This window comes from Nelusetta ayraudi, unplaced genomic scaffold (assembly GCF_046127955.1).
Source record: "Nelusetta ayraudi isolate G7.1 ecotype Tasmania unplaced genomic scaffold, CSIRO-AGI_Nayr_v1 ptg000071l, whole genome shotgun sequence".
Taxonomy (NCBI): Eukaryota; Metazoa; Chordata; class Actinopteri; order Tetraodontiformes; family Monacanthidae; genus Nelusetta; species Nelusetta ayraudi.
This window is the reverse complement of record NW_027466121.1, coordinates 3137284-3163439: the sequence shown is the minus strand read 5'-3', so window position 1 is coordinate 3163439 and position 26156 is coordinate 3137284. Positions and strand designations below refer to the sequence as shown.

General features: G+C 46.7%; 1 protein-coding gene across 6 annotated transcripts in view; it reads right to left on the bottom strand.

The window, feature by feature from the left end:
- kiaa1549la (KIAA1549-like a) overlaps positions 1-26156 on the bottom strand; it is an 89785-nt gene that overhangs the window by 53873 nt on the left and 9756 nt on the right. For all 6 annotated transcript variants that reach the window (XM_076042774.1, XM_076042773.1, XM_076042770.1 and 3 more), the window contains exons 3-5: positions 4849-5508; positions 3419-4171; positions 2687-2802 (exon numbers count right to left, since the gene is read on the bottom strand). In XM_076042774.1, the coding sequence (XP_075898889.1) occupies positions 2687-2802; positions 3419-4171; positions 4849-5508 (1529 nt within the window). The remainder of the gene's footprint in view (positions 1-2686; positions 2803-3418; positions 4172-4848; positions 5509-26156) is intronic.

The following is a 26156-nucleotide window of genomic DNA, read 5'->3' as shown; positions in this document are numbered from 1 at the left end:
TTGCATAAGCAAGCATGCTAAGGCAAAGTCTTTGAAAATTTGCTTTGAAAATGTGAAGTCATGCCCTGCATGAACTGGCGACTTGTCCAGGGTGTCACCCTGCCTTCGCCCTAGATGCTCCAGCAGAACCCTGTGACCCTGAGCTCAGGAAGAAGGGGAGTGTATTGGAAATGGATGGATGGATGGATGGATGTTAACTCATAAGTTAAATGATAGGACACTGCTGTGTAGACGATGTAAGGAAGCAGAGGTGAACAAACCCAGCTGAAGAATGGGGGGAGGATTTTGGAGAGTTTCAGGAGTTACTTTACTTGTCGACGCAAACAGCGCAGGTAACTTGAGCTTGATATTTACTTAATTCAGCAAAACCTGTTTTCATGAAACGTTTTGGACATTCGCTCTGATTAGCTTCTCAAATTAGCTTCTGAAAAAGGAAAAAACAAAAAAAAAACACCTCAAGCAACCAAACTAATTTCATACATTCATACAGAACAAGCTCTGGAATAATGCTGTTCCCCGAGTGCAAATTTATTCTTAATGCACATAAAGAGGTTTCATGGACAGGCAGTAACAGTTGATAATACACTCTCTCATAAATAGAAGAAACTGATTTTTTTTTTTTTTTATATATATATATATATATAATTTGCCTGTAAATATTGCTTTGGCAAGGACATAAACACACATTTTACATTACAGTGAAATTACATTACATTACAGCCTTTTTATTGCGATAATCCTGAGCACCCTGCAGGTTAATGCCACTTCCATTCCATTTTTTATGAGCCCGGCAGAAGCTGCTTGTTTGTTTCCATCATTCATTTGTTTTGAATCGCAATTGAAAAGCAGTCTGCTACCTAATGCCACACTGCTTTGCCCTCACCGTCTGCTTGCGACTTCTGCCTCACTGCCACTGTGCTGTTGCAGTAAAGCTGACAGGGCTTGACAAGCAATTAGGGACAGGGGGATATTTAATAATGGAAAAAAAAAAACCCCGCTGTCACATTCTAATCGCATGCCCTTTGACAGGGTTGTCTTTGGTAAATCCAGTACCTGTTTGCTGTGCTGATGTGCCAAAATGTCTTTTTAAGCTCAGGCCAATTTTACAAGTCATTGCTGCCACTGTCTCTCAGTAGATCCAGATTGCAGGATAATGGTCGACATTATCTGATGGAGAGGATGAGCGTGTGTTTGTGTGTGTGTGTGTGTGTGTGATGGGTAGGACGTGAGGGGGGGGGGGGGGGTAGATGAAAGTGGACTGGAGCTTAGAGAGACTGAGTCATTCCCTGTGCAGGCGCACAAACAACTGGATAAAAATAGAAAAAGAAGGAGATGAAGACGGAAGACAGACGCAGAGGGAGATGAAGGGAGGCAGGTGGACAGACAGAGGGGAGGGTTAGGCACAACAGGGAGACGAGCCGACAGCAGAGACGGACAGGTTGGCAGAAAATCAATCGACTTAAACCGAGGGAGCAATCAGATGGAGGGGATGGGAGAGGCAAGAAATACAAGAACTGTAAACATTGGGAAAAATACACGGAAAGTGTTTCAGAGTGGAGAGTGAGAAATGAAGACAAAAAGAAAAAAATAAGCAGGTTGAAAAAGAAATATGAGAGCGGAAGCACAAAAATAAATAAACCTATCTGAACACTGACAGCAGTGATGCAACAATGTAAAAGCAACAGAATCAATTGATGTGTATTTTTAAATCTAGAATGTGTGTCAGACAGTGTGTGTGATCACCTCTCTCCGCAAACTTGTTAAAAAAGGTTAAAATTTGACATTCAAGCATGGTCTGCATTAGTCACCTCACTGTCTGTCTGCAGCACAACTCACGCGAGGCTAGTGGGTGATCGGGCAGGCGGAGCAAAGAATGAACGCTATGGAATAGAATCGCTTAAAAGATGGAATTACTCTGCACGTGAGAGCGGGAAAGGCTAACACCACCAGGTTAAGCTAGGGCTAGCGAGTATAGCGAGAATAGACACCGTGTTGCTACTATGCGATTTATTTTTTCAAAATATGTCTAAATTTATCAAGAGCATGGCTGTATTTGGTTTGTGGGAGAAGCAGCAGTCAGAGCTGAACTCCTTCCTTCCCTCCTCGCCATGAGGCCAAGCTTTGAACAGACAAATAACTCAGTTGCTTACACTAGCTAGCCTGGCCCCGCTCACAAAATGAACAAATCACGCATTACTCATTTCTCACCGGAGAAAGAGAGAAATAGCCACGTTTCCCCTTGTTTATCATTGACCCCTTTTTCATGATGAAACTGATCATTTTCCTGTTTTGTGGTTTATGTGCGCAGGTGTACTTCCCCACACCCTTGGTGATTGACGACATTCTTTTTGGTGATTGACTCATACGAGTCTTCTGAAGAAACATCTCAAGACTGTGGAGGAAATGACTATTTTGGGACAACCAGGTGATCTGTGTTTCCTGATCTGATCCCCGACTTTAAAGGAGCTACGCGCAGAACTGTGGATGAGTCACTAGGTGCCTCAGTCGTGAGCAAAACAAACAGGTGCAGGAGGCACAACGTTCCCCTTATACTGACTCTAAATCTCTTAATTAATTCAGGGTAAAAAAAAAAAAAAAGGTCTAAAAGCTGCAATGACTCGAACCCATTTACCCTGATTTTCACTGTTTTCATAGACTGTGACGGTTGACTGCAGGGGACACTGACCTGTGCGTGGACAGTGGAGTCGTTGAGGGCCCTCTGCAGGGCGTGGCTCAGACCCTTGGAGAGGTTCTGCTTCAGTATCAGGTCCAGCCGGTTCCTTCGCAGCTCGATAGACAGAACTGCAATGAATGAGCAACACCAAAAAGAACAGAAGTCAGTAACCTCGCTCTGATTAAATCAACCTCATCTACTCGCTTAATCAATCTCACATTGGCTAAAACAAAACTTGCTGCCTGAAATAATTAATACAGCACATCAAACGTCTTCAACCCCCCCACAAAGCAACTGCGCCGCTATTAAGGATTTAATATGCTGCCCAAAGACACGAGACCTGCTGCCAACCTCTGTTAAGGCCTTATTAGTCTGGTAATTGTTGGAAAGGTTAGAGCCAGCAGCCCTCATTATGAAATGTTTATTCTGGAGGAAAATGTGATCTTTCCTTCGTGCAAGTTCAAACGTAATATGTTTCAATGTAATTACATATTGCATTCATAATTACATATTGCATTTTAAGATGTTTTTTGTGATGTGTGACTGACGACCGTGCCGTCTATCAGTTATTTCATTAAATTTATCAACAATTTTTTTTAGTAAATACAGGAAATTTCAGAGAAAAACTGTTTGCCTCCTGTAAACTACAGGGTCAGAGGTCTTTGGCTCATTCATTCACTCATTATTAAAATTTCTGTGAAATAAATGTCTTTCTGTAAGGTTTTCGGTACATGAACCTCCTACCTGTTCTGACCCAGAACCTCTCGGTGATGTTGCACGGGACGTTGCTCTCCCCGGCAGTGGTGCTGGATGGAGGTTCGGTGGTTGTGGTGGGAGGCAGCGTGGTGTGGGCGGGGACGAACACAGTGGTGGGCGGCGGCTCGGTGGTCGTGGTCGTGGCTGCGGTCGTCGTCGTTGTGGTGGGGGCGGCGGTCGTGGTGGTGGTGGTCGTGGGCGCAGGGGTGGTGGTGGTGGTGGTGGTGGTGGTGGTTGGGGTGGTGGTGGTGGTGGTGGTGGTTGTAGTGGTGGTGGTTGGGAGTTCAGTCGTGGTGGTGGCGGCGGTGGTGGTCGGCCAGGTCGTGGCAGTGAAGGACTCTGGCAAAGTCGCGGTCGTCTCGGCGGCGGTCACAGTGGCGGCGGTGGTGGAGGGCGTGGTGGCGGCCGCCGTGGTCAGCCGCCGACCGTCGTCCTCGGTCACGTCCCGGCCGGGGTTCGGCTCGAACGCCGCACCCTGCGTCCGGGCCTCAGCGGAGGACAGCGGCAGGGTGGACACGGTGGTGGGCGACAGGGACGGGCTGACGGTGGTGGTGGTGGTGGTGGTGGTGGTGAGCCGCGAGGAGTTCCTGACCGGCACGGGCACGGTGGTGTTCCACTGGTGGGTGGAGAAGGGGCTGGTGATGTTGGCGGGCAGCGTGATGTCATGGTCGCCCACGGTGGACAGGAGCGACTCCGGGACGGTGGGGAGATCCCAGGCTGGCAGGCTGCTCACGGACTCCTCTGCCAGGGGGGGAAGACAGTTCAGAGTTAGATCAGACCATCTTTCATTCAACAATCCTCTGCTTTTTGCTTTTGTTTTCCGACGGGCCAAACTGCGAATTGAGGCTTTGAGCGAGCGTCCCGTGTGTATCGTGTATTGTGTTTCCTTGTTATCATGAACACACACAGTGTCACGGTTGGGGTCTATCTCAAAAAAACATAAAAAAAAAATAAAATACTGAACGGGCCGCTTTCAAAACAAACTGGATCAAACGTGTGTTGTTCAGAGACAAGTGGCCAGAGGCCCAGTTGACTGTGGATTCCCACTTTGAATAATGTTTCCCTTGCAGTCTGTTGTAGAAAGGTCAGATTTTGAGAGTGGGGAAAAATGAGCTGGTAATGGGCATCGTGTCGAAGGCAAAAGAGTCCATGCAGTGTGCACACAATGCACTGTTCCTGGAAGCAGCAGACCAATACTAGCATGTATAACATCAGATTAACTGGATGTATGGCCACCTAAACGTGGAAGGAAATGCAAATTATTCCAGCATTTCCAGGTCAACGTCACCTTGTCAGAACTGAGACTATGTGGATAATTTAGTGATAAAGGAATAAGGTTGCGACAACCACTGCACCGCGCTGCATTGAGGGTCCTACTGATGTGCCAAGACAGCAGAGCAGTGGGAAAAAAAACATACCCAAGCTGGAGTTGCTGTTGCTGTCGGAGGAGCTGTTGTTGACAACGACCAGAGAGACGTTGTCCGACGCCACCGTCTGACTCTCGACGCCACTGGCTGGAGAGGAGGAGGTCGTGGTGGAGGGAGGCAAGGGGGCGGACTTTGTCGTGAAGGAGGACTTGGATGAGGACGAGTAGGAGGAGCTCCGGGTCCACGCGGCTTTCGACAGCAGTCCGAGAGGTTTCCCCAACGCCGGTGCCTGCAGCTCGGTGGCGACGGACGAGAAGGCCGGCTGCTCTTTCTTGCCCGTTCCAAACGTCTGCAGCCTCTGCTGCTCCAGCCAGGCAGCCGGGTCCCTGGGCAGGCCGGGCTCGGCGTCCCCGGGCCTCCACTGGGTCCCGACTTGGGCCCAGACGCCGGTTCCGCTCATAATTCCAGTCTCGGCGAAGACCTTGCCAGCCTCGGAGCGCAGCCCTGCCTCCGTTTCCGTCCAGACCGCCGCCCCGGCCCCGGCAAACACTTTGCCCTCGGGCCAAGCTCTGGGCTCGGCTCCTCCGAACACATCTTTGTCATTAGCCCCGGCTGTGTCTCCGGTCCCGGGGGTGGCTGAAAGGTCGGAAGGCCACGAGGGATCCAGAGGCGAGACGCCACGTCTTGGTGACTCACGGTGACCCTGCTCAGCTGTGGGACACATGAGGGAAGGGAAGGCGGGGAAGGGGGTAGGGCGGGTGGGGGGGGGAGAAGCGGAAAGAGCGTTTAATTAGTAGTTACGGGCAGCACAGACGGCGTCGACCCATCCATCCCAAAGGCTGATTTACATAAGTGTAAACACATATGCAGTCATGGCAGCGCACAGCTGCAGTGCTCCGAAACGTCAGTTTGTCCTTAAACCAGAGTGGCTCAACTGGCCCGAGGGTTTGAAACTGCTGCACTCACACTTCCACAACACACTCGAAATGAGATCGACAACGTTGCTGGCCCTCGACTCGCAGGCACGTACACACACCTCCCTGAAAGGATTTGCAAAAATAAAGCACTAAAGCTGCAATTGTGGGGGAAATAGTAATAACGTCTGAAGTAGGTCACTTATTGGCGGATAGAGCATAGGGAATTTATTTAGATGTTCGGGAGCGTACCAACTGGGACACACACACACGCACGCAAGCTGCGATTTCCAAGGCACTAATCTGATCTGTGAGGTTCGCCAGTAGCCGTATATTATATATTATATATAAATTAAACAGACGTGCACTTCGGGCCGGTGCTGATCTCTGATCTCCCGGGCAGAGTTCGCCTGAAGCGGTGACTCTCATCATGAATTTGACGTCGCAAAAGTCTGAGACGCATTTGCACAGCAACTAAACCCCAATGCTGACTTCTATTCAGTTCAGCCGGGCTCTGGCCTTCAATCCCATTCTGTGAACCGACTTCGCTGCGGCTTCGACAAAGGATGAAGGTTTTGGCAGACTGAGGCGATTATCCTGCCTAATACGTTACAGTCTCAAAGGCACCTTTGCTTTTGGCGCGGCTGAACGGTGAGAAAATAACGAGGCCAACCGACCGGCCAACCGACCGGCCAACCGACCGACCGACAGATCCCGACGTCAAGTTTGTTAGTTCTGAAAGCAAAAAGTTGTGACACGTGTTGAGTGTCATCGACCGGGGCATGAAAACCCCTGGAGATCCACAGAAAGCGACGAGCGCCGCGTCTCATTTCGGCGCTCGCTCCGATTCCAGGCACCAAACATGCAGAGCGCGCACGTTTTTTTTTTTGTTTGTTTTTTTTTTCAAACGCTTCCCGCACTCCTCGTATCTCCACCGGGGGGGATTTGCTTAATTAAAAGGTTTGACTTTGCGCACGCCAAGGCTGCCGAGATCCAGCTCCAGTCACAGCACCTCAAATACTCTGGGTACCTGCTGTAAAGCTCCTCAGCCCTCTTGCCATTAACCCGGCACCGCCGAGCAATCTGTTTCTCATTATAGGACGTCGCATCGTATATATTCATGAGAGGGAATGAACGCGTTGACAGTTCGTCCTGTATACGGGATTCTTCGGGGGGGCCTCTGCGTGCGTTGCGAGAGCTCCGCTCGCTGGTATAAGAGGGTGAGAAACGACGGAGACGGAGATGGCTGGGCCAATTACTCGGGCTCCGCGGGGAGGAGAGGATACGCGCTTGTTAAACTCCGCTAAAATCTACCGCTTCCTTCTGTTGTCATGTCCAAAAAGGCGCCTCGAGCCTTCTCTTTCTGCGCATGGTGTTTCCTCTCGGCGCTCCGAAACAGACGCTGGCTTGACATGTTTGGAGTTCCGTCTCGAGAACAAAAGCCGTCAACCGACACCGCGCCCAGAGAGATCTCACTGCTCGCGGCTGATTGAGGTTCACTCCTCGCAGTGTTACCGGTGTACAGGTTAGGCCCATGATGGCTTTGTTTTTTTTCGTCTCCACGTGGGAAAATGTCTTCGCTGATCACAAATGAAAGGTCGGCGGAATCGTCAGAGCTGCAACTGCGTCGTCAATCTTTGTTGCGTGAATCTTTGTTGTGTACTTGGGATCATTTCGAAAAGACAGATGCAGATGATGATGTTCCTGCGGCAGAAGAACACGGGGGGTGGGAAGTCGGAACGGCTGTTACCCTCAGAACGTGCACGTCTATGCTGAAGTGGTTATTTGAGTTGCCTTGCAATCATCTCTGTCTGTCCAGTCAAACCAGTCTGTCCATTTTTCTCTGACCTCTCGCATCAACAAGGCCTTTTCAATCGTACAACTGCCACTCCCTGGATATTTTCTTTTTCTGACCTTTCTCTGTAAAAACCTTGGACATGATATTGCTTTCTTCCCTATTCTGATGGAACTTCCACAAGTTGTCTTCACCACGTCTACATGCCTAAATGCATCCAGCTGCTGCCATGTGATTCATTTAATCAGCTATATGTTTAGAAGCAACTGAACAGGTGTACCGAAAAAAAGTGACCAGAGTGGAGATACGCAAAAGCAAAATGCTTTTTCTTGCTTTCTTTTTAATCCCTTCTTTTTATAGACCTGCTTTTCCCCCCCCCCTTCAGTTTAGCAGACGTTGCTGTCGACATTTCTCTCTGGCAAACTGGTCGATTCAATCAAAACCAATGCGCAGCTATGATGGACCAGAGGCCACATGTATAGGTACCACTAGGAGGTAAAAAGAACATATGTGTTGGTTAAGTTAATGGGAATCAATGAGGCCATTGGGGCACTGAAAGGATGAATGGAATGGAATGGCTTCCGGAGGGAACTGACCCATATGTTGAACTGTTAGTAGTATTTTGGGTGTTTTCTTCTCCAACAGCTAGCCACCTGCTCTGGTGGAGCGCGACATATGCGACTCCAGCATCGGACCCCTGGCGGAACGCTAGGAGAGAGGAGCCTCTGCTGAGAACAAATATGGGCAGGATGATGGTGGATGGTGGATGGCTGTAAAAACAGAACGTGTGGATTAAAGATGGATAAATGTGGATCAGAGCAGAACTGACCCGCTTTATCTGCTTGGACAAAACACACGGGGCGTTTTTTTGCCTATTTCTGTTTGAGGACATTCAGCTTATATGCAGATTATGAGATTCATTGCATGGAAATGCTGACACAAAGCACCATTGGCCATTTACATATTTACACAAGCTTTGGGCCGGAGTTATGGTATGTATTGACTATGGTGCTTGGCCAGCTGGCACAACGCATCCTGGCACCCTTCTGAAAGACCGACACAGTCCTGCAAAGCGTTGCCAGGTTGCTACCAACGCCGTGACCTAGGGATTAAGCAGTCCCAGGTGTTCGAGAAAATATAATTATACACATCCTTACGGAATGTTGGTGGATTTGTCCTCCCCAGCCCGGTGTACAACACTAGCAGCGCGGCTAAGCAGCTTCCGGCCACACTGCCACGCCGACCATGAGCGAGACAGGTGGTCAGGAAGTGGGTGAATGGTGGCGAGCCAATTGGTTGTCAGCCCGGCATGGGTCAGAGTAAGTTTGGGAGTGAGCCAGCCAGTTGTCTTTAACTTCAATTATCTTCTCGCTTCCAACCGGCGTGTTGTCAATGCTACTAATATCTTCAGTGACAGCAGGCCTGGTCTGTGCTGCAGTGAAAAGTCTCATGACAATAAATGGTAGCACAGTAGTGATTAAGTCTTATCATGCAACAGTGGCGGACCGTGCAATTCATGTCTCGGCCTACAGTCATACTTAGTCTTACTTCTATTGATAATACCATCAATATTGTAAATACTCAAAAAAAAAAAAAAAGGCAATACATTTTATCAACATATTTACGGGGGGGGACAAGATGTTTAGACCGGCAGAGAAAGCCTTGCTGGCTCTGACAGTTTAAAAATGGATGTTGCTCGCAAACTACCATCACTTGTGGATGTGTGCAGTGTGACCTTTTCACCGGTAGTACATTTATAGTATAATTAATGCAATCAAACATTTATTGTATAATTCAGAGACTAGAGCAGGCCTGGTTAACCACACACAGCACCACTCAGCTAAAGTCAACAAAACGGCTTCAAAGACACAGCTTCTCATTCCCTGCTAAAAAAAATTCTGTATAAAGTCGTCCAAAAAAGACTCGATAGCACAAAGATAGCATCTTGGAAGAGGTATGTTTGGTTTTTTTTTAGGAAATTCGAATTTTGCACAAACACAGCCCAACCTCTATGGTGTTTTCTTTAACTGTGTATTTTCCATCATTAAACAGGTAGATTTTAGTACTATTCAATGCGTGCGCACTGACAACATCACATACAGTGACACAGTTTGGCAGACAGCAGATATAAAGCTGATTTCATTTTGGTTCCGACTGAGCTCAACTGTGAAAGTTATACTCAATATGACATTTTCTTTCCTTCCATTGTTTCCATCACTTGACAAATATTTGAACACGTTTTAGGTTGAGGTAATGTTTGGAAGATGAGAACAGGAGGAGTATGTTACTGCAGAACCAACAAACAGGACAATTTCTTGTGCCAAAGAACACTGGTTTAAAAACACTGAACTATTTTCTCCTTGGAGATGTAAAACTACTTCATTTCGAGTGGGAGTGCCGGTGGTGAGAAAAGAGTGGGGACATTCTCGACGTGGTGAGGAACGCGGTAGGAGACGCGGTGATCCGACGCCAGTTGGTCTTGTCCAAGAGAAGGAGGCCGTCCAACAGGATGGACATGTAACCATTTCCTGGTACTATTCAGGGCATCCATCTGTCCGTGCGGAGGCGAGAGAGCAGGAAGCAATTTGGATGGATTGTCAAACGGATGAATGATCAGGTAAACAGAACGGTGGTTAACAATGAATAAAAAAAAAAAAAAAAAAAATGCTACTCAACGACTTTTCTGGAAAATGAAAGCATTTTCATGTGGATTTTGGAGGGAGTTTTAATCCTGGCATTTGTGCGGCTTTGTATTTGCCAACTGATTAGCGCGAGCGGGGTTGTCGCTTTGACAGGATCTGGGAGCATCAAAGTGGTTTTCGGAGCGTCCATCTGTTTGTGCGAGATGAAGCAGAAAGGATGGCAGTCACGGTGCGGCGGCGGTGGCAGCCGCAGGGAGCCGTGACATCGGACAGCATCACTACGATGGCACCTGTGCGCTTGAACCGTGTCTCTCTGTGCGAGAGCGAGAGACCAGCGTGCCTCCTTTTCCCGGTAGCGCTTCTGAGAGAACTGCCAAGTGTGAGGAAAAACTGCCTGGCAACAACAGTTTTTTTTTTTTTTTTCTTATGTGTGAACGGACTGCGACAGATCTTCAGCGATTGTAAGAGGCGAGAACAGTTTTTAGGTCAGAATATCGCAACTGAAAATGGAATACTTGACAATGGGAAAATATTTTTCTTTTTCGGCCGTTCACATTTAACGTGGATATATCAGTGGATTGACAATGAATGAATGGATGGATGGATAAATGGTTGGCAACAGTCTTCTGAACCTATTTCCATACTTCCAATGACTTCCAATGTCACGTTTCTAATATTTGAGCGGTGCGGAAACAAATTATTGCTCATCCCCTGTTGTCACTCTCTCCTGCCGTGTCAACTTGTACGCGGTGCACTTTTTCGATGATGTACGAACCTGACTGAACAATGTCGTTCTGATCCGTAAATCCACCCATTATCCGCTGCTACTTCCAGCCTCCTGGCTGCATCTACAGTTCACCCTTCGAGAAGACCTTTGACATATGTGGGGCCGCGCCCGTGCAGCAAGTGTGTCTGGCGCATGTGTCTGGCACATGTGTGTGTGTGTGTGTGTGTGTGTGTTGGTCCTTGGCCGGACGCTACGGGGGCAGAGAAGCGTAAAAAGTCACAAAATGTCAAGCTGAAATGTCATTTTTCACAGCTCTTTGTACAAGCATTCTGGGTGTGCCGCTGGGCCCCCCAGGCCCAACATAAAAGAAGTGCCCTGTCAGTCTGCGCCACAATAGTTGTGATACTACCTTTTCCGAACAGAACGTTTTCAAGGGCGCCAGCAGAAAGGATTAATTGTTTCCTCTCTGGCTGTGTAGTTTTAGAGAAATTGAATTTGGGGGAAGGAAAAAAAAACATCTTTTTGAAGCACCGGTGTGAGATTGGATTCCAGGGTACCTTTGGCGAAGCTCCTCTTTGATGGCTTAATGTACTCAAAGCAAAAAAGACAAGGTAGGGGGAAAAAAGAGAAGTGTTATTATATGCTAATTATAAGAGACCGCAACACCCTCAGTTTGTACTTGCTCTACGGTTTCCAGCACAAACCCAGACAAAAAAAAAACATGCCTTTGAAATGCCAAAACAATTACTCAGTGGAAAGGAAGAAAGGCGGCGGCTGAAACTATCCGAGGTATCGGTGAATCAGTGGCATCACTCGCCGCGGCTGGCTGTCTGCAGGTTACCGTTGCCGTGACAGATAAAGAGGAAAAACAGAGCGACGCCTGTCCCCGGCCGCCGCGCTCCCGTCTGAGTCACAGCCGTAGTGGCAGCGATGAGGCGCCGCAAACGTTATCAGTCAATTTCACGCAGCGACTCGCAAGCGCGTCTTTGAATGCGAGCGGAGCACAGGAAGCGAGCGCGTCGCTTCATTTACAGGAGGGGAACGTTTGTGACGGCGGTTTCGTTTACAGAAGGAAAGTGTAAACAATGGTTCAGCAGAGTTCTGGGCAAAGTAGAGGGAAGTTATCGTAGATTGATATCTGATTATGTCCATCCCATAGTCTAATCACACCCTGCACTCAACGCGGCTTATGCTAAGGCGGCGCCGGCATTGGATGTTATTTTTAATGGCAGGATGAACACACACGCACACACAAAGGCTTAACACACGTCTGGCAACAGCTTAAAAGAGGATGATTAACTTGACCCATGAAAGTGTGTAAATCTGTCATGATAAAAAAAAAAAAAAAATCACGATTAGACTCCGAAGAAGCAACGAGGCAAAAGCCGAACGTCAGTTCACTGCAATGGCAAAATTTAAAAAACGGAGCAGCGAGCCGAGGACGGAAGATCTGAGGAGTCGGCCGCAGATTATATTTCGAAAAATACTATACAGTTCCGTGTTTGATGTGCAAAGAGCCAATGAGCTCAGTGACACCCCCCCACCCATCACCACCACCAACCCTCCTGCTGAGTGACCTACATCCAAACAGCCAGCCCGTCCTGCAGTGAAGCAGCCTCTCATCGCGCTCTTAGCGCTTCATGAAATAACACTTTTCCATATGCGGGCCGCGCAACAGCCACCAGGATGTTCAACGCTGATTAGAATATGATTGATTCTAGTACAAAGTCATCTGCATAATAGGTAGTATTTCAAAGTTCCGCTCCCTCCGCCTCACCTCCTCCCCCACCCCCCACCCACCCACCCCCCCACTTTCCTTGGCTTAATGGAGTCGACTCATAATTGGTTTTGATATAAGGAATGACTGTGAGAAATTGGTTGAGAAACTTACTTTAGAGGCATCAGATCAAGACTGGACGAAATGAAGTCTTTATCCGAGAGGCCCATTTAAGAATTATACTTTTTTTTTTGTTGTGGGAGCCAACTTCGAATATGCGCAATTCTCATGATTTTGGAAAAACCGGCGAACCCACAGGCAGAGCACAAAACAAAACAATACTAACTGGTGTTCTGGCAGCTGGAGAGAATTCCAGCGTTAAATGGATGCAGATTTATTTGAATTGTTCAGCCGCGGAACAGAGGGGAGGGAGACGTCCTGTTTCCACTGCACTTTGGCTCGCTACGTTCTGCTTTTACAATGAGAAGCAGGAAACAAACCTTTGATTTTGAAGCGCGCTCAGCGACAATGTGAGAGACGCTCTCATGACTCACTCCACGACCTCACTTTGCCGGGCGTGAAGCAGCATTACAAACTGATCTGATCGCAGCCGTGCGCGTCCTTTCCGTCTCTCGTTTAGCATTTTACCAAAGATGCCGTGAACCTGAAATAAATGTTCGTCATTGGACATTGTAGGCTTGCTGTGTAAAGCGGAGCGGAAGCAGAGACGCCTTCTCGATTCACACTCATCCAAATGGAAACATGTCAGTGTTAGGATGGTGACACGGCAGGCAAAAACAAACACGGGTGTCAAACAGCTAATGGGAGATTACCATATTGCCTGCGGGAACATCAGCACGTTGGCTGCAGAGTGAAAAGAAAAATGACCTCAAAATCAGTGCCAGGTGGCCACGAAACCGGAAACGAACCGAGGTCAAGGTCAAGCCGCTGGCTGGCGGCGTCAAGCGACGGGGAAATAATCCAGTAGATCAATTTGTTCCAAATCAACCTCCCACCTGTGCGGTCTGCGCAGGTGCACGCAAGCGATACGCATCGGGAGAGTTCCAATCGCCCTTTGGTGCGTTGCAGCGGGATTTTCAGCAGCAATCTCCGAGGCAATAAGTGGAGCACAGGGGGCAGCATATAGTCACCAGCGCTAGCTGCAGGTTTAGGCCCCAGGAATGAGGAGGAAACATGGTGAAGAGGGGGAGATAGAAAAGGAAAGGTGCATCAGTGCAAACACGCGCACACGCATTGGCATTGTGCATTGTTTATACACGAGTATCGCAATAAATTTCACGACTTTCAACATACTGTTAAGTCAGACGTAACATTGTTACGTAATTTAATTTCAAAATGAAAATATTTGTGATCAGTTAGATTACTGGAAAAATGATGGTTACTTTTGGAATTATTATTAATTATCATTATACAACTTTAATTACACCTGACCCATTTATCAAAAAAAAGGCTGGGCCTTATGTTGAATTAGTTCATCCTACTCATGGTTTTCTTGTGTACTGGCTCGACACAAGCACCGTCCTTTTCTGCTTCTCCCCTCAGATTCCAGTTTGATACTATTCTGATGCTTCTGATTGGTTCTCCTGTCACAGTTGGGAATTGCAGCGCCCCCTACGGCTCGCCTGCCAGTTGAATTGACTCTCTGGAGCGCAGCCCGAGCAACTTCCGCCTCCATCCAACCCTGTCCTCTGCATCCTCATCCTCTTCTAAACCCAAAATCTCCCCTTTGCTCTTCCTCCAGACCTCCTGGCTGCCACTTCCAACCTCAGCACTGATAACTGATATATTCACTCTGCCTCCTCTGACTGATGTCCAAACCATCACAGTCTGGCCTCTCTGCTTCATCGCAAAAAACATCTAATATTCACCGTCCCTCTGATGTTCTCATCCCTGATCTTGTCCATCCGGGTCACTCCCAAAGAGGAACTCTGCGTTTTAATCTCAGCCACCTCCATCTCTGCCTCCTGTCTTTCCCTCAGTGTCTCTAAACCAGACCACGTCGGCGCTCTCACCACCGTTTTTTGACTACACCTCTACTTTCATTCTTGCTTGAATCTTTATCACACATCCATCCCTTCTATCACTCGCTTCTTCTCCTCTTTTCCACACCCTCGATTGCTGTGACTTCAACGTACGCGGTCACGTTGCATTAGCGTGCTTGTCAATCTATAATGTTTGGGATGGCGGTTGTTCCCCGGTAAAACCCGATCAGTCGGGCTTGACTTGCAAAGCGGAAGAATTGTATGAAAGCCTGTCGAAAAAATCAAACAAGGACACACAAGTAGGTAACACATCAGTAGGGCAGTAATTAAGCAGTCATGCAGTAATTAAGGGAAGAAAAAAAAAAAGAGAGGGAAGTAGGCAGAAGGCAGCATGGCGCCTCATCTGTGCCGCTCCGTCACATGGTCCCGTGTGACTGGCCGACCCAGTCATGTGACGGCTGCGGGGCACAGGGTAGGTCAGCCACTCCAGCGGAAACAGGACTGGGAAGACTTCCTGAGCGGCTGTGACGTGCACACAACATGCACTCAAGCGTCCGGACCTTAATCGACGCATCCAAAGTCAACACACACGCAAGTCGACACGACAGCAGACGTCTATTGTGAGGCTGGAGGACGACAGTCAGCCACTCAGACAGGCTGAAATATTCAGAGGCAGAAATAGACGCACTGCTGTAAACACGCCGACTTTCCACCGCGTCCCGCGGGACATGAACACACGCAGACACACCTGAAGCTTCACTTTGAAGTGCACGTGCACTTTACGGGATGTGCTGGTTCCGAAGGCCCTGATAACCGAGACGTAAAAAACAAAGCCTGGCAACCCAGTCAGGCAAGAGAAGAAATCTGGAAAAACTGTCATTATATCTTCAATTAATCAGAACATGAGGGAGGAAATGGAGATGGAGTTGGAGTTGATGTGCACCAACCTGCTCAGAACATCGACTGCCATCACCAGCATCACTTAATTTCCCCAGTGCCCGTTTTTTTTTTCCCCTCTTGCTGGTTGGTTTTCTACATTCCAAGTTTCACTCAGAGCATCACCACACGCCTCAACCGTGTGACAGACTGTGACTGAAACAACAGAAAAGTGTGTGCACAGCGCTGCCTATTGGTAATGTGTTTGAGGGCAGTCAAATTTGCAGGAAAAAAAAGCAGTAGTTAAGGTAATATTTCCTTTTTGAATTTCCTTCAAACCAATATATGATTTAAATGTCATAAAGGCCATATTTCAAGACACAATATGACTGCCGACAAAAACAAATATAATTTCAAGCCTCAATAATGGAGTTCAGGTCTAGTTGAGGTCTAGTCTAGTTGATGCAAGTTTAAACACAATCAATATGGAGAAGGCCTGCAACGAAGGCCTGCAGTTACTCATCGTGTCAATGGAGCAAAATTGGCTTTTTAACAATTTAGCGTTTCGCTACATTCAATTCTATTTGAGGAGTCTCGGTTCAGACATTCAGGCATCCGTGATTTTGCTCGCTTTGTCACTCCTTCACACACACACACACACACACACACACACACACACACACACACATAGAGGTGTGAAGGCTCGGGGTGCTGCCTGCCAATGTGATTGGCTTTAATCCTTGTTCCACACATTACCAGCAATTTTAATTTCACGTTAGCGAACACTAGCGCAACACGAAGGGGCCTCACTCCGACGACAACACAACCTCAGATTACACGGCAACAACAGCGGATGATACGAGCTTTCTTTGGCAAGGGAGACGCTCGCCATCGATGATCAACCTGTGCGCGTAGAACTGGCCGACCCGGAGCCGGAGGTGCCCTCTCTTTCGTTCCACTGAAAAATCCAGACACGTCCATTTCATTAGCGCCACTGCTAGAAACCCATCTATGGCCCCGCAGAAAGTCATCATGCGCCCTCCGTCATTAGAGAGCTGTTACTCACGCCGCTGCCGAAAACGGGAGCGGCAGAGGTCAATTGATTAGCGCCGTTATCTAATATGCAATAATCCTCTGCCAGTCGGGGAGTGCAGACGTGCAGAGAGCGCAAACTAAAGCCCGGTGGGACACACTGGCCAGTGTTGCACACATTTTGACCCCAACCACCCCCCCACGGCAACAGAATCGCTCAACGACCAAAGGTCACTCATCCATCTTGCCAACCTCAATTTCTACAAGCATGTTTAATACGTGTTGAAATTCAACTGGATGGGGAAAGGTTAAGCTGAGACAAAAACAATTGGTCACTACTTGAGCCTGCCATGCCTAAGTGCCCAGGGGGAGGCCGCTTGGATACAGCAGTCGTAGGAATTGCACGGCTTATTAGCAGAATGAAGAAGAGCACCGGAAGCTCCTCTCACTGGGTGACACGGCTTTGTTGCAACACTGACTGATTGCGTCGCCCCCAGCCCTGATGCAGCCTCTATGCACCGATGGGAAACGTGATTGCTGAATTAAGGCGTCGTGATCAAAATCAAATGTGGGACAAAGGTTCCCATTCCTGACACCGCACTTTAAATAATGAGGCTATTATTTCATTCATCATCATCGTCATATTATTAAACTCATGCTTTTAGCTCATGAGGAGTGGCACCAGGGGGAACAAAAACTATTACATCATCTGCCTTGATCTATTATTCAGACACACACACACAATAACGCGCATCCACCCATGACTAGATGGAGACAATGCTACCCAGGCATAATCCTTGTGAGTACACAAAACAGAATAACTTTGAGTGACACACACACACACACACACACACACACACACACACACACACACATACAAAGAAACATGAAGCACAAGAAAACACGTAAGAAAATATGCACATCCAACACACACACACACACACACACACACACACACACACACCAGTTCCGATCCCATCTCTCGCTTCATTTCCCACAGCCGACCTGGTGCTGCTGGGGCTCCGCTTGCGTGACCAAAACGTTATGATGACAGATGACGACGGTTCACTGCAGAGATGTGCGCGTGTTTTTTTTATGGACGAATATTGCCAAGGCCTTTTCCATGGCCGTAAAGCGCCGTGGCCTTTTCAGTGTTGCTCAAGTAACAGCAAAGGCATCTGACACTTTGGGATTTCAACAGGAATGCTGCTGCAGAACGTCGTGATGACGTGACGAAATTTAGTTGCGCGCACCAATACGACGGCGATGCCACCTGGCACTCACTGACACGCAATCTATCACAGTGCCAGCAGGGGGAGGATTTTTAAGAATAACACCGAATTAAGAGCGTGTAAACAGGGTATTAATTCAAGGAGAATTCTGTTCGAAATGCTGGGAAATTAAACTTGCCGCACACGGAGACACATTACGTTTCTAATGAACTGGTGAGGGAAAAAAAAAAAATTGCCCTCGAAGAAGACAATACAAGAGTCCGTGGGCGTCATGGGTCAGTACATTTCTTTTCCCCCCCAACACCAAAATCCCAGAGGATTCACAAAGCAACTATTGAAGCAAAACCAGTGGAGTTGAGGAGTCAGAAAAAAGATGCATCTCTAAAGTTTCAAGCAAACCCCGAGGAGGTTTAACTTTCAGTTTCAGCTTTCTAAACCAACATGCACAAAACGTGGAAAAAAAAAAAAAAAAAAATTGTGTTTAAAATAGAAGAGGCAGAACTTTGTCAATTGTCCAATCAGGCTGCTGGGTTGGTAAATTCTCCTTCCTCAGCCGTGAAAGTAGAATATAGTGTGGACAGAGTTGGGCAGGGGGGCTTAAACGTTAACAGCGCACATGTTTAAGTGCTACTCAAATAATGTTATTTAGATTTAATATAAGCTTTCAGGAATGATATATTGCTGTCAGTCTATCTTACCCACATTTTTCTGTCCTGCCGGTGCATTATTAAATGTAAAATATAAAGACAGTCATTGTACTTTTACAGGTTTTTTTTTTTACTGTATCCTTACAGATTATACTGAACCAGTGAGTTTTTATTCAGCACACTTTAATATGCACTTGTACAGCGAGTTGTTGTTCCTTCAGCTGAATATTAAAGTTAAAAAGAATACAAAAACTCTGCTGAGGGTGTAGGAGGAATTAAGTAGTGGCACTGCTTGAGGAAAAAGCAGCAGATATTTCTGTAGCTGATGCCAGACAGCAGCTGCTTGAACTGGCCGTGGCTGAGGTTGGTGTTGTGTTTTAGTATTCTTTAGCTCTGTGAAAAAACTTTTCCTCAACTAGTGGAGCTTTTTTTTTTTTTTTTTTTTGTATTGTTCCTCAGGAGATGCCAAGAAGAACTTGGCAAAGGAATTTAGTCTGTGATTTGTCTTTAGATTCCTGATAAAGTGAAGTTGTTTCTCTCCCTATTTTCATAGAGTCTTTAAGCGTTATTGCATTAACAGGAGATGGTAGCCGAGATCGGTTTATCAAAAATTAACATTGTTCAAATTTTTAGAGAGGGCCTTCATTAAAATTGCTTTTAAAAACATACTGTTACATAACAGCAAATACGAACTGAGTGACTCCCAGCTTCTTACTGACTTTGATGCCTTCAGAAAAATTTATAGACACTTTCCAGTGTCTTGCATGCGTCACCAGACGACCAAAAGTGTCTTGGATCAGCTTTTAGTGGTTCTCTGCATCCGCACGATGGCCAACAGCAGCAGCTGTTGTTGGGGGAGTTTTTTTCGGGTCAGATGGGGAGTTAGTAGCCATCAGCGTAAGTGGAGTCTCTTTCTGGAGCGGATGTCTGTCACTGGGGGTGAATTCAGCCCAGCTTTATTGAATCTACGACGATTGCCGCGACGGCCGTAATAAAATAGTCTGAGGGCCTCGATTTCCCCTCACCCAAGGGGGGTTCTTAAACTTTGTCTCCAAAGAGAGGGGATATAATGAAGGATGTATGAAAAGCTTTTCGGTCCATAAATAAAAGATGTTCTGTTCTTTTTCTCACATTTGTAGGATTTTGACAACTGAAAAAAAAATAAAGTGATTTTAAAAAAAAATGTTTTTACAAAGTCGGAAATGGAAACTGGAGGCTCAACAAATTCACTTTACAGTCTTTTCCCTGTTGGTGTCATCCAATGATGGTGGACTGAACGGAGGAAACGGCTGAATCCTGAATGCAATGTGTTTTTTTTAGTATGTGGATTCATCATTTTAAGTTTCTATACAACTGCCCTGTGTTTCTACAGGAAACTATTACAATGAGTCATGGGCTATGAAGCCCCAGCCGTAAGATGCTAAACTGCACGATAATCGGTGGCAAAGTGTAATTAATCTCATTGCGTAACACCTTCACATTATTCAAATTGCATTGAATAATATGCTTAGTAGCAATATACCATCAAATGTGGGTGTGCATTGCTTGGTAAAATCAAAATGTCCAGGTTTGCGTACTGGATTGCGGTGCTGCATTAGGTTACTGGTCTGTTCTGGTCTGCGAGATTGGAGACTACGGCTCGGTCTCACCATTATGTTTTTTTTGCTACGTTAACTCACATGTGTGAAAAGTGTCTGTTGTGTGTTTGTAATCAGCCCACTTCAGGTCGGGTTTTCACACAGCGTGCCTGCCAGCTGCTTGGCGCTATCTTTCCTTTAAAAAATTTTTTTTTTTTTTAAAAATGCATGCAACAAACAAACACCGTGCAAAGAAACCAGCGCAGCCCTCACGCATCAGAAATAGGGAATGAAGCTCAGAGCTGTAATTCTCTTCTGATTTCCTATTAACTCAAGTGTGCCCTCTAAACAAACCGCATCGCGCCGTCACATCCGCGCACACTTGACGAGGGAGCGTTAATCCTGACGGCCCGCTGGAGCTCTTTGACTGATGATTTTTAATATTGCGTGCAGCAATATTGATTTTACACTCGTGCATATGCAAAAAAAAAAAATAAAACAACGGCTCCGGAAAGAAGGCCATGTGACTTTGTGCACAAACCAGGAGTGTGAGCTTGTTTTTTGCCCTTGCTTCGTCCCCTGAGGTGTCACATGTGTGTGTGTGTGTGTGTGTGTGTGTGTGTGTGTGTGTGTGTGTGTGCGTGTGTGTGCGTGCGTGTGGTTTATAAGACACATATGGCGGAAGCACATCACACGGACGGCAGCCGTTGATCCGATTAAGTCTTCGTTATCCCTCAACCGACTCCTGCTGCGTGAGACGCCGCCCTCCCCCGCAGAGCTGCTGCTGAGACGACGACGAAGAAGACGGAGATGTTGATGAAAGTCTCCGCAGTTTCCTCTTCTTTTTTTTTTCTTCCCTTAACCACAATAAAGAGAATACAGGGCCCGCGCTAATTAGTCCCACGTTACGTAACCGTCTGGGAGGCGAAAAAATCGGGCTGGTAGGAAGACGCGGCGGCGCACCTCTGAAGTCTGCAGACGCGAGCGACAATCTCAAGTCGTCTGCAGCACTTTAGCTGAACACAAACTCGGATTTTTTTTTTTTTTTGCCGCTGACTAACAATTTAATGTGGGCTGCCGAGCAGCTCACGGCCACCCAACACCCAAACTAGGTCCCTGCGTGATTATGCATAGTCATGAATGTTGTGGCCTGACTTTGATCAAACAATTTTTTTCTGTTCATACAGCAAGAAATTGTTCTGTTCAAGTGAGTGACGGAACGTCGGGCCGGCATGCAGGTCGTAAACAAGGAAATTGATTTACTTAATTGACTGTGAATTTTAAAGGTCCTGTATAGTAAGAATATACATCGAGGAAGCACTGCCGTCTGACAGTGCGTTTCATATATAGGCTGACTGCTCGCGTCCTCAAATAAACAAACAAAGAAGAAAGTAGATGAGATTTGAGTGTGCAGGCCACTGTAGTTCACTGGCAAAGCTTGGGAGAGGGAGGGTGAGCGAATCATCGCTGCAATCTAAAATCTGACCGCAAGATGGCAGAGTTTTACACACTGTACCTTTAACCCGCATCAGCTCAAACCGTATTGCAGTCGGACCGCCGTGCCTGCACAAATTGATTTATGAATACTGCTGTTTGTCCGCCGTCCAAAAGCGTGGCGGCGCGAGTGAATGGTCTTTGGAAGGTGCTCAGATGGTGGCTGCTATTTACGTGGGCCGAACGAGCAGGCTGACAGCCAAAAATCCTGACTGGGGTCACGGTAGCTGTCTATGTGCGTTTTCATATTTTCGTGACAAAACGAGGGTATTTCTAACGTCGCTATGGAAACTGAGGAGGCATGAAGCAATGAGCGCAAGCTTGTCGAGTGATTTAAAAAAAAAAAAGTCAAGCGACTTTATACTAATCTGGCAATACAGCAGCTGCAAATATTGTGAGAATCAATCACATTCAGATGATCCTTTCAGTGGAAAGATCGTGCATCACGAAGCGACGTGGAGCGGGAGCACGAGGAGGTCGGGGTGAGCGCGGTCTAATGCACGCTGAAGTTCACACAGCCTGTTCCAGCCCAGCAGATCACTTCCTCTCCATTAACCCGTGGCGTGTTTGCAATAGCTAAAATATGGCCTTCCGTGGATCATTAGCGTCACTGAGGAGCTCCTGAGTGGAGCTGCTGATCTGGTGGTTTCCTGTTTTGATTGTGCAAAGCATTTTGAGACCCCTCTGGATGGGATTTCGAGCTTAGAAATAAACCCTGGTTGATGATTAATTGATTGATATATATATATATATACATATGTACATACATATATACGTATATATATGTATATATACATATATATATGTATATATACACACACACACACACACACACACACACATACATATAGACATATATACAAAAACATATATATAAATATATACATATATAAGTATTTAGACATATTTTTAGTTTGTATATACTAGATGTATGTATGTGTATGTACATACATACATATATACGTGTATATACACACATATATAGGAATGAATAAACAGAGGACTGAGTGTGTGAACAAAATTATTCCAACTACATGGGCAGCAGTGTATTTCATGGCCGGACCATGCAACTTTTTCGTCACTCACGGCGGCCACCATGTCAGACTTCACATAAAGTCATTCTGTGTCTTGTACCGGCGGGAGGCCACACAAGGCCAAGCAAGTACTGCACTCGCCCCTGCACTGCAGCCCTGCCTAGCACGGGTATTCAGGGAGGCGGGACAAGCACCTGTCGGGCTTATTTACTTATTCATATGTTCACCGGGACAAAAACAATGCGCCGCAATTGTGAAAGACAACAAAGTGGTTTCTGGTGCACACACAGCTATAAAACTAAATCCGTGACCTAACAGCCCCTCGGAAATAAAGAATCCCTGGACAGGCGGGCTCACGCGGTGGCGGAGGGAAGCGGGGAGGTGAGCAGCTCAGCGACACACAGTGAGTTGTAGGAGGGGAGGCCAAGCAGCTATAAATCCTCCACCCCTCGCAGTCAACCCTTAAGAAGCAGGGGCCGATTAAATTTTTATTCTGTCCCTCGCTTACCTCCCCCTCTTCTCCTTCTTTCAGTTTTAGACGGAGAGTAAAAATAAATCTCAGCCGTCTGTCGTTGCCCCGTTTGGCAGCTGAAAACGAGCTCTTCTGGGTACGCGGAGGGACAAAAGGACCCAAACAAAAGATTTTTATCCCAGTCATTTTTGTTCTTTAAAAAAAAAGGGGGGGCAAATCAAATTTAATAGTGCATTTCAGAGGATGACCACAAAACACACCTCACAGGAACGAGGAAACAACTCTGCGATGCAGTCGCCTCCCTTGAAAAATGATGGTATCACTGTTGCATAACCAGCCGGTGACGAGGGCAGAGCAGGATTTACAAGAGAGGTCAGCTCGGCTGTGAAACGAGAAGAACACCAAAATGATGCTAAAGAGATTAGCGCCGATACTGCAGTAGCCCCAGTTTATCAGACTAAGGTAGTATTTAAAAAGAGAAAACATTTCAAAGAAATAACAAAAGGGTTTTTGCCTGCTGGAAAAATATGCGTATCATTTACTTCAGCAGCAAATACAGTTTAGTACTGTAGTCTATCACTGCTTGGCAAAAAGCCTTGACCTGTTGCTGACAGGAACAAGGTTTATTAAAGTTTTTCTCGCTTTTTCATTGGGCTTATCCCTTTCCAACATTTGTATAGACTCTCTCCCAACTGGATTTGGATAATAAATGGATGCGTTTGGGGAAATGTTGTACACGGCGAGTCAGGTTAGCATGAGAATGGATGAAGAAAGTAGACGATGTTAAGTCCTGGACAATGAAGGGCATTTCAGAGACTTACTTTGAGAAGTAATTATTCTTTCCAAGCATTTCTGAATGCCCACTTTCAAGTTTCTGCTTTTTTGAACACGGCACCTACACAGCCTAGGATGACAAAAGTGACCGTGACACTGGCACTGACAGTGACAACAGCGCCGTCACCGAAGTGAACGCTACACATTTCACACATTGTTTCCATAAATCTAATGGAGCGAAGAAGACATGTCGCTCCCTCTGGGCTTGTTTTTTCCCTCCTCACCGTGTCAGCGTTTACCACATTTGAGACCCCGTCGCCTCTTCACTTCATATTTAACCAATCAGGATGTGAAGCTCTCCCGGGTTGCTGTTCAAACGTCACACATCCGGCGGGGGAAATTTCCAATCCCAGAGCCGACACTCCATCTCTGGAGTTGTTATTACCGAGGACAGAGTGTGCCCTCCATCATTCCTGAGATATTATTTGTTGCCGGCGCCGGCTGAGGCTTCTCCACCACCTCATGAAAATCCCATCATTATTCGGGGTCACACTTCTTTCAGCTCTTTCAGTCGCGACCGAACTCCAGAAAAGTGAACTAATCCGCAAATGAACATTGATTTTTTTTTTTTTTTTTTTCGCCCCTTTCCAAATTTCTTATTATATTTCTTTATATAGTTTTGCTTCAGCAGGAAACTAAGACGGCCATTTTTGATTTGAAGTTTTGGCAGTTTGTTCCATCGCTATTAAAGCTATTTGCTTGTGACGTTGCTTAGAGTGGCTTAGGTCCAACTGCTATACAGCTTTAAATTAAATGAACATAATTCATGGCATCTGTGCGAATCATCATTCAGTCATTGTGATGCTTTTTAAACCATCGCACAGAGCCACAAGCTTGACCTATTTCACTGTCAATGTCATGCAATTATTTATTGTACTATTCATCAACAGAAGAAGCCAAATTACTTGTCTAATCATTGTAAGGTATGGCCATAATTCCTGAGCACACAGCTGTGTGATTGTAACAATCAGACACATATGATTACGTAATACATATTAAAGGGATTGTTCAACATTTTGGCAAATTCATCTATGGCTGTAATCCCAACAGCCATATGAGTAAGATTGACGCAACCCCTTCCCAGACGTTATGTATTGAGATGGATATGGACGTGTTAAAGCAATTCAATTTTTACGGCTGGTTTCTCAAACAACACAGTGGAGAAAATATTTTCTCCTCTACTAAAAAATACAGCCCGGAGATCCTTTGAGATGATTTGACCTCTGTGAATTTACATTCCTTTATCGGCACCGACAAAGGGGGTCACTTAAAACAGCGACGCGTCCCTTTACGTCACGCTCAGTCACGACGACTTTGCGACGGTGAATCGGCGTGACTGGTGGCAGGACCCTCCCTGCAGCTAAATGGAACCCAGCCATCACTCACTTTTTTATTATTTACAAAAAGTGATAAATGATAAATGAACGTATTGTCCCTCACGCACCCTTGCAGCAATTCTGGCGGCGGAGAAGACGTCAGCTACGCACGTACGTGTTACACAATACGGCCAAGAACGATGTGCACCATTTCACCTGCAGCGCAGTTCTACGTTACCGCATGTAAGGTTGCCTTGGAATTTTGTAACGACAATAGGGATCGTCATTATGTTTCATCGTTACGCCCAAGCAGAAAGAAGAAAGAAGAAGCAATGATTAATATTTGAAATAAACGCAGGTATCGCGAGCGTCAATGATAGAGAGAAAAACCCTGTTAAAATTTAGAATTTAGAACAGTCATTGCCTTATAGGGCTTGATGCAAGTAGAAAGCATGTTTACTGCCACAAAACATCAGCATTTCAGAATAATATCAATCCTCAGGGCCGAGACCACTACTGTGTATCTCAACAGTGAGGAAGGTGAGAGTTGTGTGTGTGACCTGGCTGGCGACTGGCCTCATTTCAAGCGATACGCAGCGTCTTTCATGCAAGCTCACGAACATCTGGAGGAGGCGGCGGCAACTCGCTCGTGCAGATGTCCACGGCAACCTGCACGGAAGCCGCGTCTCCGCACACGTTTGGCAGCACCGTTGAGGAGAAGGAGATTACAAAAAAAAAAAAAAGAGAGAAACCTCTCCAGACTTCTGCGCCAACGAAGCCGTCCGCTCTCGGGAAACCGAGCATCGCACGACGAAGGCATCGTGCGAGTGAGCTCCGGACGTGTGAAGTGCTCTCGTGTTCTCGTGCAGAGGCGAGGCGCAGAAAATAATTAACCCCCCCACCCCCACCCCCCTGGAAAACACACGGCGGGGAAGAGAAAGAGCTCCGGCAGATTAGAGAAATACAAAGTGTGGGTAATTGGCATTATATGAGGGGGGGGGGGCAATTTATCCAAGAGGAGCTTCTGTCGACCCCGTGTGATTTGTC